Consider the following 17583-nt stretch of genomic DNA (forward strand, 5'->3'; position numbering starts at 1 on the left):
GGGACAGATCCTCTGCCCACCCTAAAGAAGGGCATTGAGACAGAACATTCCTGCATCCCCAGCCTGCGAAATGGCAATTGGGGGATCATTGGCTAGTACACCCAGAATGGCAATTGTAGGGCTCACTGGGGTCCACGTCTGGGATGCGGTTTGGACCCCCAAAGATTTTTGCCAACTGAACTATTATTTTGGCCCATTTACAAAACCGGAGTGGGTGACTGACATTTCTCTCAAGAGGGGGCCCAGACAACCCTTCCTGAAGCAGGCTGACTTCAAACAGGATTCCTGGCCTCCTGGGACAGGTGGATGACCTATATGTGCCTCTAGTGCCGTGAGTGTGATAGAACTAGAACCAACTGCTTCATTTTCCATATTACTTCATCAAATTACATAATGCAACTAACTGCATAAAAATCATTGGTGCAACTTATTTACCTTGCCCTGAAAATCCATGGGACCAGTTACTCTATAGTTGCGCTCTAGAGGTGGTACTTCTGCCATAACGCAAGGCAAGCTCATTTATAAAGCCATTGGCATGCCAAAAGCACAACTTCTGTGTGACATGGGAGTACTGCGCCAGGGGGACGACGATAGAAACTTGTTCATCAGCCTTTAAAATGATTCAGATACCGAGAAGTGCAAACTGTAGGAGCTGCAGGTAAGTGATTGTTGTATCAGAGTGCATTGAGTGTCAGCTTTTCTCCATAGATGTCTTACCAGAGATTTTCTGCAATTTAATAAGAATGGATTAGCAGCTAGCATAAAAGGAAACCCAAAAGTCTTTCATAAACTCATAAATAGTAAAAGGGTAGTCAAAGGAAAGGTGGGGCCGATTAGGGACAAAAAAGATGGGGTTGTTCTCCTTACAGCAGAGAAGGCTAAAAGCAGATTTGATAGAGGTGTTCAAAATCATTAACATTTTTGATAGTGACTAAGGAGAAACTGTTTCCAGTGGCAGAAGGGTCGGTAATCAGGACACAGATCTAGGACGATTGGCAAAAGAACCAGAGGCGACATGAGGAAACATTTTTTTAAAGCAGCGAGTTGTTATGATCTGGGATGCACTGCCTGAAAGGGTGGTGGAAACAGATTCAATAGTAACTTTCAAAAAGGAATTGGATAAATACTTGAAGGGAAAAAATTTACAGGGCTATGGGGAAAGAGCAGGGGAATGGGACTAATTGGGTAGCTCTTTCAAAGTGCCGGCACAGGCACGATGGGCCGAATGGTCTCCTTCTGTGCTGTACCACACTATAATACTATGATATATGCAAAGAGAAAGGATTTGTGTGAGATTACTGACCATTTGCAGAACACATCTAGCCAGTAATGATGTAGTAACAAGACTGAACTAAGTTTTGAGAAACAGCTCAAAGACATTTGTCTGTAAGCCAAAATAAGTTATTCTTACCACTGACACATCATAGGTAAGCATGTCGTTGGAATATGTGTAGTTTTCGAAAGGTTTCGCAAAGTTTCTCTCTGCGCCCCAAAGCTAAATTAACCAAAAGTCGAGAGTACTGTCAATCTCACATCTTACATTATTCATCCTTAACATTTCCAGTCCCAGGAACATTCATATTCTATACACCATTGCTAGCCATAAATTCATTCAGCCTTTTAACTGCTGTTGCTTATGCGCAGTATTTATTCCACATGGACACTCAATGGGGGAATAATATTCTTTTATCTCTTCTTGTTTAAGAATATTATATCCCAGTCCTCCAATTCTGAACTCACTACCCAAATAAAATAACTTATTTGCAATTAAATTATCCATTTTTTTCCCAGCAAAGTCCACAGTGGAGCCAACTGTACACAGAATAGTGTGCATGTCAAGTGTCCTTTTCTCATCCTGTGCTTTATATATTCCATGGCTTCACCTCCCACTGCTTCTACTATTTGAATCTGTAAAAAGTGATGTTTCTTTACAAAATGAAATCATTGCAATGACAAGAAAATAATTGTTACTTTGCCTCTCAAAGGTAATTTGGACAGTATATAGGTTCATCTAGGATGAACTAGCAAAAGAGAATATTAACAGTTTGCACACCAATATTTCCAACAAACATGCTGGCAAAACAAAAAAAACTACACATTAATAAATTAATTCAGAGACCAGTCATTGTCTTGTTGGACACTCGTTAATTTTGTACTCATGTCCTCCAATTCTTTGATCATTTCACACACTTTGAAGGTTTTGCCACAGTTGTCTTTTCAGTCGTCATCTGCACACAATTTGAAGTTGGTCATTTTTAATGTATCACCCAGATACATTTCCATTCAACAAGCACAGAATAAAAGATTTTATGCACGTCAGTTGTCTCAATGAAGAAAGTTGAGTTTTTATATTTGCCTGGACTAGTTTCAATTACCTAAGGGGGTCTCGCCTAAGAGGAGGTCAGAGAGGAATTTTCCAGTTTTTGTCCCCCTAATTGGCCTCGGTTTTAATGTTTTTTTGCCTCTCCCAGGAGATTACATGACTTCCGGGTGGGTGGGGAGTGTCTGTATTGTGATGCTCCCAAGAAAATCATGGTGGGCGAAGTGATTGGAAAGAAAAGTGCTCAGGTTAGTTGTCTGGTGGAATGGGGCGGGGGCGGTGGGTGGGGGGGATGAAAGGCACTGCATCTGTGGGAAGTCTGTAGTAATAGGGAAAAAGAGGGAAAGCAGAAAACTGTGGGGTTGATTTTCACTTGGGAAAATCGGCATTAACGGGTTGGTACGGGCCTAAAAATTAGGTTGGTAGTGTTAACCCCAACGATGGCCCTGCTGTAACTTTCACAGAGGCCTATCGCTGGGCAGCCAAAGCACCTGCTTGAAACAAGCAGTCAGCCTCTTCCCTATGCAAATCAGGGTCCTAATGACGTAGTTAGAACCCCCATCGCAATCTCAAAGGACATATGGAGGGAGCTTGCGATGAGCATACTCCGCCCGTGTGTACTGGCGTTCTGGTCAGAAAAAAATTGATTTTTTTCTTGGAGCTGAAAGCAACAAGCATGCTCCTCCTAGTTCCACAAGAATAGTAAGGGTCGCAGCTGGCCCAGCCTCACCCCACCGCAGCATTGCGTCTCCCCTCCCCAAGTTATCTGTGGGCCTCTGTCTGCATCCCAGCTGGCTGACGTTATTAAGGCCAAGGAGCGGCGAGCTGCATCAGGATGGCTGTTTAGTAGCCACAGCTCGCCTGCCAAATTTAAATGATGCCACGGCCTCAAAATCGCAGTCGCCTCTTCACCATCGGAAGGGCGGGCCGGCCAGAAGTCAAAGACGACCCCATGAGGAAGAACATAAGAAATAGGAGCAGGAGTTGGCCATACGGCCCCGCGAGCCTGCTCTGCCATTTAATAAGATCATGGCTGATCTTCGACTTCAACTCCACTTTTCCACCCGATCCCCGTATCCCTTGATTCCCTTAAGAGTCCAAGAATCTATCAGTTTCAGCCTTGAATATACTCAATGACTTGGCATCCACGGCCCTCTGAGGTATTAAATTCCAAAGACTCAACCCTCTGAGTGAAGAAATTTCTCCTCATCTCAGTCCTAAATGGTTGACCCCTTATCCTGAGACTATGTCCCCTAGTTCTAGATTCTCCAGCCAGGGGAAACAGCCGCTCAGCAGCTACCCTGTCAAGCCCTTAGAATCTTATATGTTTCAATGAGATCACCTCTCATTCTTCTAAACTCCAGAGAGTATAGGCCCATTCTACTCAATCTCTCCTGATAGTCTCATTCCAGGAATCAATCTAGTGAACCTTTGCTGCACTGCCTCTAAGGCAAGCATATCCTTCCTTAGCTAAGGAGACCAAAAATGTACACAGTACTCCAGGTGTGGTTTCACCAAGGCTCTGTACAATTGCAGCAAGACTTCCTTACTCTTTTACTCTAACCCCCTTGCAATAAAGGCCAACATACCATTTGCCTTCCTAATCGCTTGCTGTACCTGCATGTTAACTTTCTGTGTTTCGTGTACAACGACACCCAAATTCCTCTGAACACCAACATTTAACAGTTTCTCACCATTTAAAAAATATTCTGTTTTTCTATTCTTCCTTCCAAAGTGAATAACCTCACATTTCCCCACATTATACTCCATCTGCCACCTTCTTGCCCACTCACTTAACCTGTCTATATCCCTTTGCAGACTGTCTTCCTCACAACTTGCTGGTGATTTGGTGACCGGAAGCAGTCTAGAACACAGCCATCCCATTTACATACATAGTATCAGCCTTGGCTCAGCAGTACCACCCTCGCCTCAGAGTCAGAAGATCATGGGTTCAGGTCCCACTCCGGTTCAGCGCAGTACCGGAGTGCTGCGCTGTCAGAGGTGCCATCTTTCAGCTAAGACGTAAACTAAGGCATCAAGTGCCCTCTCAGGTGGATGTAAAAGACCCCATGGCACTGTTTCGAAGAGTAGAGGTGTTCTCCCCGGTGTCCTGGCCAATATTTATCCCTCAACCAACTTCACTAATAACGAGCATTCTGAGGCTGTGAAAAGCACTGTATAAATGGAAGTTCATTCTTCTTTATAAACCCATTTCAGATTGGGAGCAAACCAGCACCAGGTGGGCACAGAAGAAAAGCATGTGGCAGTAGTAGGCTACAGAAACAATTGGGCAAAAGGCACCACAAGAAGACTTGGCTGAAGAGGCTTTAACATCCAATAGTACCTTTAATGCAGAAAAACATCTCAAAGCAATTCAAAGGCATAATCAAAAAAATATACACTGAGCCAAAGGAGAAGATATTAGGAGGGTTGACCACAAGCCTGGTCAGGGGTGGGTTTTAAAGGAGGAGGAAGATGAAGAGGCAGAGGGGTTTTGGGAGGGAATTCTAGACACTGGGGTCTAGATGGCTGAAGGCACAACTGTTAATGGTGGGGTGAAGTGAGGGGGGCTACACAAGAATGCAGAGTCTGAGGAATGGAGAATTTTGGGGGGGGGTGGGTATGGCAGTTTGTACAACTGAGGTAAGTTGGAGAGCAAGAAGGGAAAGGGCATGAAGGGATTGAAACACAAGGATAAGCATTTTAAATTTAAGACATTGGTGGGGGGGGGGGGGGGGGGTGAATACGGAAGTTGGGCGGTAGATGGTTACATGGGAATGGGGTCAAGGCAGAAGATCGGAGATAAACTGAAGTGAGGTAGAGGTTCAAGGCTAGGGCAACAGAGGCAGCTGAACAGATAGCTTCTTTACTCTTTGTTAGCAAGATAGAGGCAAAGTGTTATCCTAGGCTCTCCATGAGGACCCTAGAGTAGTGGGTGGTTTTTATAGTGAGGCCTAGTAAAACTTGGTGTGGTCTAGTCAGATCTGGTTATCTACCAGATACGCTCAAATTTGCACCTCTTGGACATGAGGGATCAAAGATGGAGGTCAGACTAGGGGGAAGGACCACAGAGGGAGAAAGTGAAGGTTTTGCTAGGGTCAAGGGCATCAAAGATGGACACGAGGGAGTGATTGAGTAAACTGCAGAGATTGTGGGGCAAATAGAGGGCCAGTTGGGGGTTTACAAGAGCACTTGTAAACAACTTGGGAAGTTTTTTTTTTCTGCAGGGGTTGATATAAAAGGAAGTGGGGCTGGAAGGGGATGTCAGTGGTGACAGATATAAGGAAGAGGTCAGAAATAGCCAAAGGGAACAAATAATAAAAAAAGTAAGGCCACCACATCTTTTGGGGTGGGACCAGGGTAGCACATGATCAGGGAAGAATACTTTTATTCACATTCACCCTGAACAATAAATATCACCATAAACCAAAAGGTGACATAAGGAAAAACTTTTATTTTAAAAACACAGCGAGTGGTTGGGATCTGGAATGTATTGCCAGAGGGAGTGGTGGAGGCAGATTCAATCTTGGCCTTCAAGTACATGAAAGGAAAAAATTTGCAGGGATACTGGGATAGGGCAGGGGAGTGGGACTAGCTGGATTGATCTTGCATTGAGCCAGCACGAACTCGATGAGCTGAATGGCCTCCTCCCATGCTGTAACCTATGATTCTATGAAACACAATCTTTTTGGGGCTGAGCCCTATCTAGTAAAACTTAGCTAGAGAGCTGGAAAGCTAGTGGGTGCCCAAAGGCCTTCGAAGCACTCAAGACAGATGAGCAGACAGGCCGGGAGGTATTGGTAGTGGGTCAGGCCAGGCAGCCGAGGCCGAATGCTTGAAGGCAGGGACAGGGAGCAACAACAGTCTCCTCCCACTTTCTTGTGTCTTCCCTCCAAAGGCCAGGTACACAGCCTGGGAGTAGCCACCCACCCATGGCAGAGTTTGAATGGCATGTCAACAACTGGGAAGAGGCTCAGAATTGGGAGGCATTAAACCAGTTCATTCCCCAGTTTAAAAATATCATAGTGTTGTAACCATTATGGAAACATCTAAAATCTTAAGCCTAGATTTAAAACAAAAACACATACAACTTGTAATTCATCTGTTTATTGATCCACCTATGTTAATTTACAAATCCAATCTTTGTATTAAAGCCAAGGACAGATCACAATGAAATTCTAGAAATCATGTTCTAAAGTTACAAATTAGTGCAAAATTTTGTAAAAATATGAACAGATTCTCCATTTAAACAAAGTTTGGCTTAATTTCCTATTGTGCAGCTGGCCACACAGTATCCAAATGCAACCATCAACTGTTATTGGAGTTAGTGATCAGTGATCTGGTTTAGCTAGAAATCTCAACAGGGATCATCCAGCAGAAGATGTCATTGCCATTGTCGTCCTTCAGTTCCCATTTAACCACCAACTTAACCTGGGTGGGGGAGGGGGGGGTGTGGAGAGAGAGAAGAAAAGTTACAAAGTTGTCACACCCACTGCAATAAGTTAATTACCATACGCCAGATTTTAAATGAGTTAACCATTACAGTCTCAGGCACCAGCTCCAATACTCCAATGGTGACCTCTATATTCAGATGTATTAATAGAGACAGGAATCACCTCTTACCTAAAACCACACCTAAAAAGTGTAAAAATTAAGTGCACTTAAAGTTATTCAGGTCACCATTCATCTCCTGACAAACAGTAATGATACTTGACCTTGGGTGTCCAAACTACAAGCTCCAGTTTTCTGGCCTGCAAAGTCCTGGCTCCTGAGTCAGAATTTTCTACTTGTGGCCTTAAAACCCATTTCCTCTGCTCTTCAGGTTGCCTTTTTGACCTTTGCCGGCCCAGTGGATCAGAAAAGCACTGCTCCTAGATTAGTGGATTTGGACCTACACTGTCCCTTTTTAAATCTACCAATTGAAAAAGACAAAGCCAACAGCATAGGAATTATTTTACAAGCTTCGAGGACAAAATAATCTAGCAGAGATACAAGAGTGATGACGACCAGTGGGGAACAGCCAACAAAAAAGGTGAACTAGGAGCAGGCACCTCTAGCCAAAAAGAAAAAGTAGCAGCAAAGTAGCCAGCCTTTGCATTGTCCAGGGACTTCAATTTTTATTGTAAATGCAAAAAACAACTTTTGTATATTTAATTAGGAAACAAGTGGAGAGTTTTATACACAAGATATTCTCCAAATTTTCTTCTGTAATTTTAGTGTCTCCATAGCAACCAACTCAAGAAAACATTGGATACCCCACTCCTCTCCTCCACAAATCACACTCCATGAGAACTAGCTTTGGTCAATTATCTTAAAATAGTGACCAATGTTTTAGTGTGAAGAAACTCCTCATTACAATTAGGTATAACTGCTACTTCAGTTTCAAATCATATTTTTTGTTTCTACTAAACCTGTCCTGCACAAAAATTGTTTAACTAATCCCTGCACTCTAATTGAGCAAACCTTGGAACATATGCCAAAGGCTAATTCAGCCGAGTTTCCTTTTCAACTCATGTCCACGTGTATTGCTCGCAGATACCACAATACATCAAATGATATCACCCATATGGAAGCCCTGTTGAGAGCCAGTAGAACAATCATCAGTGGTGCTCAAAGCACAGCTTTATTGGGTTAACTTTGTTATTTGGATGCTGGACAGTAGGCCTCTGAATAAAGTGTTCTACAGCTACCTGAAAACTGCCGTATATCCTTGTAGTGCACAGAAGGGTAGAGACACCTTGAGAAACAAGTTCATTACATAATATACCACAACAATGTGGCACTGGATAAGCTGGAATGAAGATCTCACGCTGCATGCTGGGGATCTCTACAAACAAATGGTTATACTCATGCCCACGCTGCATCAAGTTGTTCGGTCTACAAGTTATTTAGCCCTACTTTCAGTAAACAGACTACAGAATGATCAAGTACAAGGCATGCTATTAAGCATTCTAATGTTTTATAAAGACACTTACTGATGGGTATTCACTTTTTATTGGTAAGGAATTGATGTAGTGGTAGCTCTGATTATCCCGGATGGGGCACTGAATCCCACATTTACAGCCATCATCGTTAGGAATTTTAAAAGGAATTGGAATTCCAGCCAGGATGCCATGAACCACAGCCGTACTTGTTTGACTTGAGTTTGCTGAAGACAAATTACAATACAGTTAGCCCACAAGTTTACTCAGACTTAGGTCACATTAAAATAAAGTTACAGCCCATGAACAGCACACAGGGTCACACCTGCAATCCCATTCTCTGCCACTTGGAATGAGGGAGAAGCACAAAATACGGAGGAGGGGAAAAAATAAAGTCACCAGGCCGGCTCAGGCACTTCCGAGCAGTTGGCTACATTTCGGCTGGCACTTGGTCAGTTATGAAACAACCGAAAAAGGTAGTTTTAAAAACAATTTACACTCAAGCACACTCAGGTGAGATATGCCTCGGCTAGATGCAGATTATAGCTCCCTCTATTCTACTTGAATAATGTGCCTGAATCCCCACTTTAGGGGAACATGCATCTCCCTACTGCATGGATATCTCTCTAACCTCTGCTGGATAATTGTAAACAATTTTACACCACCAAGTTATAGTCCAGCAATTTTATTTTAAATTCACAAGCTTTCGGAGGCTTCCTCCTTCCTCAGGTGAACGTTGTTGGAAATGAAATCCTCGAAATGAAATCGCATTTATAAATCACAGAACAATGCTTGGTGATTACAGACAGTTTTTTTCAACTGCCCGTTGCCAAGGCAATCAGTGTGCAGACAGACAGGTGTTACCTACAAGTTCTCTGAATATACAAATCACCAAAAAAAGAGATAGAGAGGTAGAAACATAGAAAAGACAGCAACTGACCCGTTATATTAAAAACAGATCTCTGCTGGATAGATTTGTGTTGTGAGCTCTCAGCTGAAGTTGTGATCATCTCAAACTCATTTCAGTTGGCAAAAACACAGCAAGGGGAGACTGAGCTGGATTTGAACTCCATTTAGCAATTTAAAAAGGGCATGACAGTGTGTTAACGCATTCCTCCTTCCAGTCCATCTGATGCGAGTGATTTCAATTTACGTTGTACACAAAAAAGTATTGTCATTTTGGTAATCTACCAATATGAACATTGAAAACTTTATCAGTGGGTGAAAAGAAATGCAGCTGCACAGTCTGTTCACCTCCGGTTTGATCACATTTACCAGGCAGTGTACAGCAGAGGACAATAGGATTACCGTCACATCTTACGAGACCGCGTAATCTGAAGTTTACGTGCTGGAAAGACATAGATCTGTCAGCATCCAAAAGGAAAACCTGAATCAGGACAGTTTGATGTCACAACAAACAAGGTCATTTAGTTTACCTTGTTAATCTCTCCATAGAAACCTACGGTTCTCTCATCACAGCATTTACCTGCTTCTTGAATGATTTCAGAATTTTGAACCCAAGTTCAAGTGTTGAATCACTGAAGTGCTTCCACACTTTCAGTCCTGAACTTGTTTTTTTTAAATCAGTTAGTACCTACATCCCCTTACTCATTATTAACTTCTATAAAGATCCAATCTCATTTGCTTTACAGTTGAAGTTTTTCTAAACTTTCCCCTAACTCAGCCCTCAGATATTAGGAAACAGCCTTGTAGCTCTCCCTTGCACCACAAATTTGGATGTTTTTCTTATGCCTCTGTGATCAGAACTGAACACACTATTCAAGATGGGACCAGAAAAAAAGTGATGTACAGCTTCAGAGTGACAACCTCAGACCTGTACTCTGATTTAGCAATATCACACGGCACCGTATGCTTTGATAATTTCTATTCTGTAATGATTGCAGTGTTAAGTCTAATCAATCCCAGATATCACTCAGCTTCTCCTTCTAGTTTGACACCAACCACCATGTCCCACATCCCCCTCCGCCCAGTGTATAAGGCCTTGTACTTCTCTATATTGAATTTCACCATTTATAGTTCTGCCATTTGGAAATATTGACCAGATCTTTCCATAACTCCTCAGCTGCTTCATCAGACTCAGCTGCCCTCTCCGTTTGGTTACCAATTGCAAATGTGGCCAGCTTATATTGCATTTCTGATCCAGGTCATTTACGTAGATCAAAGAGTGGTGGCCCCACCACCAATCCTTGAAACACTCCAGTCGGTATCACTCCCTTAACACCTATTGCTTCTTCTCTTTTAGCCACTTTCTTACCTACCTCCAGGTTTTACCTAGGATAGCCACTACTTCAAGCCCTAGCAGCCTTTCATATGGAACTTCAAATCAAGGGTTTTCTCAAAGTCTAGATCTCTCTTTGTTCCTGACATTTTAACATTGGAGGTTCCTGTATTCTTCCCAGTGGTTTCCCTCACATTGTTCCCCCTCACATTGTTCCCTACAGGATTTCTACATCATCTTTTGTTTACTTACGTCCCTACGTCTTATCTTACTAATCCATTTACAGTCACATTTCTTTTAGTATTTAATATCTATTTATCCTACATGCTCAGTAGGATTTTAACTTATTTTCTTTCAAATACCAAATGTGTTCTTCCAGAAGCCTGTTTTTAAAATTTCAGATTTTAAGTCTGTGTGTTCTTTATTTTTATCCAATCCTAATATTTGTTGGTCTGTTTGAAGTGTTTTCGGCTCTCTCCTATAATAGAGCTACAAGTTATCAAATGAGTAGGGTTATGTAGACAGAGGAGCCACCAACTAGAAATGGAATTAAACCCTGCAAATCATGCACACTTTATAGAATTAATCCTACAACAAAATGGAAAGGTTCTTTGTTAAACAGCAAATTAAGTTCTAAAATGTCTCATTTATCATTTGATATATGCCAAACCGGTAGATGTAAATGCTGAAAACCTGCTTTCCATGCTCAGCTATGGATGTATAAACTGCTGACCCACATTTTAGAGAAGTGTTTTTTTTAAAAACTGGGCCCCAATAAACAAGACAACTAGCACACAGTAGACGGAAAGTTATGTTCCTTTCCAGTTTTGTATTATAACCTCACAGGGTCACTTACTGCTGGCAAAGGTGACGTTCACGCCGTAGTTTTGTCCTTTGTGAAGTACACAAGGCAGAGAGGGGCAGGGGATGATATCCACAATAATTTTTCCTGCTGTAGAACCTGTAATACAACAGACAGTTGATGTCACTTATCCCAGATAGGTGCAGGGATAAATTAACAGGGGCTTGATGCAGTATATGGATAAACTACATGTAGCGGCAGGCAAAGTACATGCACAACAGAAAATTACTTAAAGCCGTAGGCTATCTCCAGAATGAGCTAGATCTTTCAATTCATACACCACCTCTTCCCTACCCCCACACCACAGGCTTTCCTGTTCGGAGAATTTCCTCACATGATTCCTCTGTAATTGCACAGCAGCAGTTTCAAAGCACATGAAGCAATCACGTGAAATGTTAAGGGTGTCTGGATTCTAGGCTGGTTCCCCATCTCACTTCAGTTGCTCCCCAATACATATTTCAAAAATAAACTATTTGATAGGCACACATCATTCAGTTGATGTCCAGTAGGCAGATGTATAGTGCATGGCTAATTTTGGAGTGAAGTAACTAACAGTGGAGGACAACCACATAGGAGATTACCTGCAGGGATAAGGGGTAAACGGCAAAAGGAAATTTAGGAATCTGGCACATTACAAAAACAAAATTTATCATACAAACAGTACAACAGACAATATCTTCACAGATCATTACATCCAAGTATATTCCTATTGTAACTTTAGCTATGATTTAAAACCAACATCATTCGTTTGAGTAACACTGAGAAGCAGTGCTTCCAATCAGGGACCACACAGATTTTTTTGTTTAAAAAGTGGCATCAATCATGTAATGACAAGCTCAATTGGCAATCACACACAGAATCATAAGATTGGCAGAAGTGGGAAATGGAAAATGACACATTGTGAGGAGAGCAACAAAAGGAGGAGGTGGGGAAGAAAGTGGGTGATCCAGATCGATGTTTTGACAGCAAGATGAAAGGGGCTACCTAAAGGGTGAAAGGGCAAGTGGCTAAAGAGAAGATGAAGGTAATTTTAGTAGGTGGTTCCATAATCAGAGGCACAGACAGCAGACTTTGCAGCAATGACAGCAAATTGTTACATGGTGTGGAATACTGTGAAAAGCGCTGCCAAAATGAATGACATGCATGGATTCACTGTACTCTTAAAGAGTTGGATGAGTTCCTGAGAACTGAGGACATCTTTGGTAATAGAAGGCAGATGGAGGGCTAGCTGTAATGACAATTACTGCAGTGTCCTGGAGTTTGTTTGATTGGCTTCAGGAGTGAGAGGAATTTCCCAGAATTTTTTCCTAATTTGGCCTACATTTTTTTTTCTCTTTCTGCCTCACCCAGGAGATTGTATGATTGTGGGGAGGGAAGGTTAACAGTGCATGAATGCTACACCACGTCTGGACAGGCAGGCTGGATGGTCCAGTTGATCTTATCTGTCCTTTTTTGTGATTGTATGGTCTGTTGCCTCCATGGTGCCAAGGTAAGGAAATGTCAAGCAGCAGCTAAACAAACTTTTGGAAAGGAAGGGGAATAGAATGACTCACGTGGGAATCAACGAGATGGGCAAGAAAAAGTTGGAGCAAGGTATTAAGGAAAAGAACTTCCAGGAAGTCTGGGAATAGATGCATAAATTACTACGTACTGGGGTTAATTTGTAGAGGGAGGTAGGTAGGTCAGTCAGTCGGTCTATCTATCTATCTATCTATCCATCCTTGGTTAGAGCACACTTGGAGGACTGTGCAGTTCTGGTCTCCACACTACAAAAAGGATATTGAAACACTGGAGAAAGTATAGAAAGATTTACAAGGATTTTACCAGAAATCAGAAGATGCAACTATCAGGAAAGATCCAGCAGGCTGGGGCTCTTTTCCCTGGAACAGAAAAGACGAAGAAGAGACCCAATAAAGATGAAGGGGTTTGATAGGGTGGATGTGAAGGAACCGATTCCACTTGTGGGCGAGTCTAGAACAAGGGGGCATTAGTGTAAGATAGCCAAGTCTCAGAATGAATACCTGCTGGGACGCTACAGCATAGAACTTTTCATTCATCTCAGGTAGGTCCTCTGCAGGTGGCACAGAAAGATGAGAAACACATGCTCCTTTACAGCTCGAATCCACCGCGTGCTGGATGAGATATTTACTATTAGTCTGGATCATACCGCCCACAACCAAATACAATGACATATTATAGTTTACTCCACAGTTCTCATGCCCTTTTCTACATAGAAAAGGGAAGGAAGAGAAATTAAAACAAGGCTGTAAAAGGCTTTTGGTTTTATTTGCTAATCTGTTTAACCATTCCTTTTTAGCCGTTTAAAATGTTATACAATACATTACAGCAAACACAAAGTAAATAGAGCAACTGTGTAACAATTACAAGATTGTGTAATACAGGAACCAAACCTGAACAAACACTAAGAGCTTATAACAGAAAGCACCTTTTATGGCATCAGGCCATCCTAAAAGCACTTTCATTTAAATTACTTTTGAAGTGTAATCACTATTGTTTTGTAGGCAAGTGAGGCAGATCATTTGCACACAGTTTGTGGGACCTTGCTGTAAGTGAGATAAACAAAAAGAAAAATACTGCAAATTCTGGAAATCTGAAAAAATAGAAAAACTGGAAATTCTGAGGCCAGGCAGCATCTGTGGATAAACAGAAGTCAGTCAACATTTCAGGTCGAAGGCCATTCCTCAGGACATCTCAGCTGTTCCTCCCAGTCCTGAGGGCCTTAGACCTGAAACATTGACTGTAGTTTCTCCACAGATGCGGCCTGGCTTGCTGGGTATTTCCAGCCTTTTGTTTTCAAATAAGATAATGTGTTTTTTGGGGCTGTCCAGCACACCAGGAGAACTCCCTCCTCTTCTTTCAGTAGTGCCACAAGATCTTCAACATCCACCTTGGCGTAATAACTTGTCCAAGAGACAACACTTGAACAATGCAGTGCTTCAGTAAAGTGTCAGTCTAGTTTAGGCACTCGAGTTCTGGAAAGGATCTGGACTCCAGGGCAAGAGTGTTACCACTATCAGGCTGACAAATCAGAAGATACGCTATTAAATGTGCCACCTCTTGCAAGATAAGCAATGCACTAATTCTCCTACCGGAGTTGATACAAGTACAGCTGAAGTACAACAGTAATAAGGGTGAATTTAAACGAGGGTATTAAACAAATGGGAGACTGCGGGCAGTCAGGTGGACTGAAACGGTCTTTTCCAGTCCTGTAAATTCCCATGACTTTATTCAACAGCAGTTTCTCGTTTCCAAGAGAATCTTTAAAAGCCTGAACAAAATGGTAAGTTTGGACTTAAAATGTCAGTTCCCTCTCATTTTCAGATCTTCATTATTACAGGTTTACTGAACACCCAGAGAATGTTCGACATTCAGTAGTCCAATACAGAGCACTTCGCACTATCAGCAGTAGTCCCACCCAGAAACATTTAAAAGTTTCGCAGGAACCCACACATTTTTAAACACGACTCTGCATGAAAACACTCAATTCTCAGAACCCAGTTAACAAAAAAGAATGATCACTTGATGGAAGAACAACAGCCACGTGAAAATGAGTCACACCATCAGACCACTTGCACATCACAATAAAATTAGCACGCAGCCGTTTAAGTCAGTCTCCACAATGAATGGAACAAAGGCCAGAAGGAAAACAGGAAGTATTTTAGATGCCATGTCAATCCAGTTGAGTTTAAAAGGACGGGGAGAAGAATGAATAACAACCCCTTTAAACACCCTCTCCTCCCCCCCCCCAAAAAAAAACTGTGTGCGTGTAAATAAATAAATAAATGTCCTTTTAAAGGTGGCATGCATCAGCTTCAGGAACACACTCTGATTTTATCAGACAGCAGTATATATACTTGGTGAATTTCAAAAATAAACCAGGGGAGATTAACTCTACGCTTTAGTGGAAGGGGAATCAAATCCACGTTAACATTTACAACTGATAAAAGTTTGAAGGGGTTTCCCACCACACTCACCGCAGTCCTTAAATTTCACCGGCTCGGCCCCACACAGAGCCCCCAGAGCCAGGAGGACGGCGAACACCGGACACACCACCTGCATCCCGCTTTGTTGCCTCTCGACCCGAGTTCAGAGGGACGGTGAGCAGCGAACGGTTCGCGTCGACTGGTTCAAAAGCGCTGGCAGCCCTTCCGGGACCTCACATGACTCCACTTCGCAACCCGACCCTAGGCGGTCTCATCAAACCCCGCCCACCCTCACCCGGGTGAGGAGGAAGCAAAGCACAGGCCCGTAAAAGCCGCTGTGAAGACCACAACAGGCAGCAATGGCTCCTTAGGCGGGACGCCATCATCCTGCCTCCCCCTCCCCCTCCCTGGCTCCTCCCACCAGGCTCCTTCCCCTCCCTGAATCTACTCCGCCCCTTTCTGGCTCCGGCTCCTCCTCCTCCCCCCGCGTGCAGCGGCTTCTGCTCCGCAAGTTCCATTTTACATTTAAACCAACCAGCGCGCTCTCGTCACGTGATCATGGCTAACGGCTTTTTATTCACCAATCGGCGTGTTGAAAAGGCGGATCCTGCTTGATGGAGATTGAGATATTGCAAAATACACTCATGGAGGCACCACTTGGATCGGAGAGCGCGAAAATGAGGGCCACACGAGAGCAGGCAGACGATGGAGGTGAGGGAGTGGTTCAGCAAAAAAAAAACACAGCTGCAGAATTAACATGGCAAATAGAGGGACGAAAGCATAACCATACCAGAAGGAACAATCAATAATATCGTGAGACGACTGCGTCTCATTGGAGCAAAATATTTGTTAATGTTTTAAAGGTCAGAAATGGGGATGTTCGCTGATGATTGTAGAGAGTTCAGTTCCATTCACAACCCCTCAGATAATGAAGCAGTCTATGCCTGCATGCAGAAAGGCCTGGGCAACAACTAGGCTTGGGCTGATAAGTGGCAAGTAACATTCGCGCCAGACAAGTGCCAGGCAATGACCATCTCCAACAAGAGAGGATCTAACCACCTCCCCTTGACATTCAACGGCAGTACCATCGCCGAATCCCCCACCATCAACATCCTAGGGGTCACCCTTGACCAGAAACTTAACTGGACCAGCCATATAAATACTGTGGCTACAAGAGCAGGTCAGAGGCTGGGTAATCTGCAGCGAGTGATTCACCTCCTGACTACCCAAAGCCTTTCCACCATCTACGAGGCACAAGTCAGGAGTGTGATGGAATACTCTCCACGTGCCTGGATGAGTGCAGCTCCAACAACACTCGAAGCTCGACACCATCCAGGACAAAGCAGCCCACTTGATTGGCACCCTAAACATCCACTCCCTTCGCCACCGGCACACTGTGTACCATCTGCAGGATGCACTGCAGCAACTCCCCAAGGCTTCTTCGACAGCACCTCCCAAACACGCGACCTCTACCACCTAGAAAGACAAGGGCAGCAGGCACATGGGAGCACCACCACCTGCACGTTCCCCTCCAAGTCACACACCATCCCGACTTGGAAATATATCGCCGTTCCTTCGTCGTCAGTGGGTCAAACTCCTGGAACTCCCTACCTAACAGCACTGTGGAAGAACCTTCACCACACGGACTCCAGCGGTTCAAGGCGACGGCTCACCACCACCTTCTCAAGGGCAATTAGTGATGGGCAATAAATGCTGGCTTGCCAGCAATGCCCACATCCTATGAACAAATAATAAAAAACTAATAATTTTTGCTGGGTGGTGGTAAGCTCCAACAAAAGAGCCAAAATATTTAGGCAGCCAATTACAAAGGCGATGCCGGTGAACACTTGGCCGGAAAGAGGGGGGGGGCGCGCGCTGTGTGTAAGCAAACAGCTGCCCAAAAAACTTGAAAGCACTCAGGCAGCAAAGAGTAGTTGCTCTCCTATGTTCACCAGTAGCCAGTTTCATAACTAGGTTGAAGGGAGCACTACTGGATACTTCGTACTAGGGCCACTACTCTTTTTTGATATATATTAATGAGGTGGACTTGGGTATAATTTCAAATTTGCAGATGACATGAAACTCAAATGTAGTAAACAATGTGGAGGGTAGCAACAGACTTCTGGAGGATACAGACTGGTGAAATGGGCAGACATGTGGCAAATGAAATTTAACACAGAAGTGTGAAGTGATGCATTTTGGTAGAATGAGGTGAGGTAATGTAAACTAAATGGTACAATTTTAAAGGGATGTAGGATCCTGGGGGTGGACATACACAAATCTTTGAAGGTGGCAGG

The 17583-nt window shown here is 43.3% G+C and overlaps 1 protein-coding gene across 1 annotated transcript; it reads right to left on the reverse strand.

Moving 5' to 3' along the window:
• Positions 1–6411: 6411 nt before the first annotated feature.
• Positions 6412–15599, reverse strand: LOC137326685 (NPC intracellular cholesterol transporter 2-like). The gene is made up of 4 exons (XM_067992002.1): positions 15338–15599; positions 11337–11441; positions 8296–8468; positions 6412–6751 (listed from the first exon to the last, which is right to left on the reverse strand). The coding sequence occupies exons 1-4, from the start codon at positions 15420–15422 to the stop codon at positions 6665–6667; spliced, it is 450 nt and encodes a 149-aa protein (XP_067848103.1). The 5' UTR covers positions 15423–15599; the 3' UTR covers positions 6412–6664.
• Positions 15600–17583: the final 1984 nt, after the last annotated feature.

This window comes from Heptranchias perlo, chromosome 10 (assembly GCF_035084215.1).
Source record: "Heptranchias perlo isolate sHepPer1 chromosome 10, sHepPer1.hap1, whole genome shotgun sequence".
Lineage (NCBI taxonomy): Eukaryota > Metazoa > Chordata > Chondrichthyes > Hexanchiformes > Hexanchidae > Heptranchias > Heptranchias perlo.

Coding starts and splice junctions, on each gene's coding strand:
- LOC137326685 (XM_067992002.1), bottom strand. CDS start 15,422: ATGCAGGTGGTGTGTCCGGTGTTCGCCGTCCTCCTGGCTCTGGGGGCT. Junction 11,442..15,337: donor GGTGAAATTTAAGGACTGCG/GTGAGTGTGGTG, acceptor GTTGTATTACAG/GTTCTACAGCAGGAAAAATT. Junction 8,469..11,336: donor GAACGTCACCTTTGCCAGCA/GTAAGTGACCCT, acceptor ATTTGTCTTCAG/CAAACTCAAGTCAAACAAGT.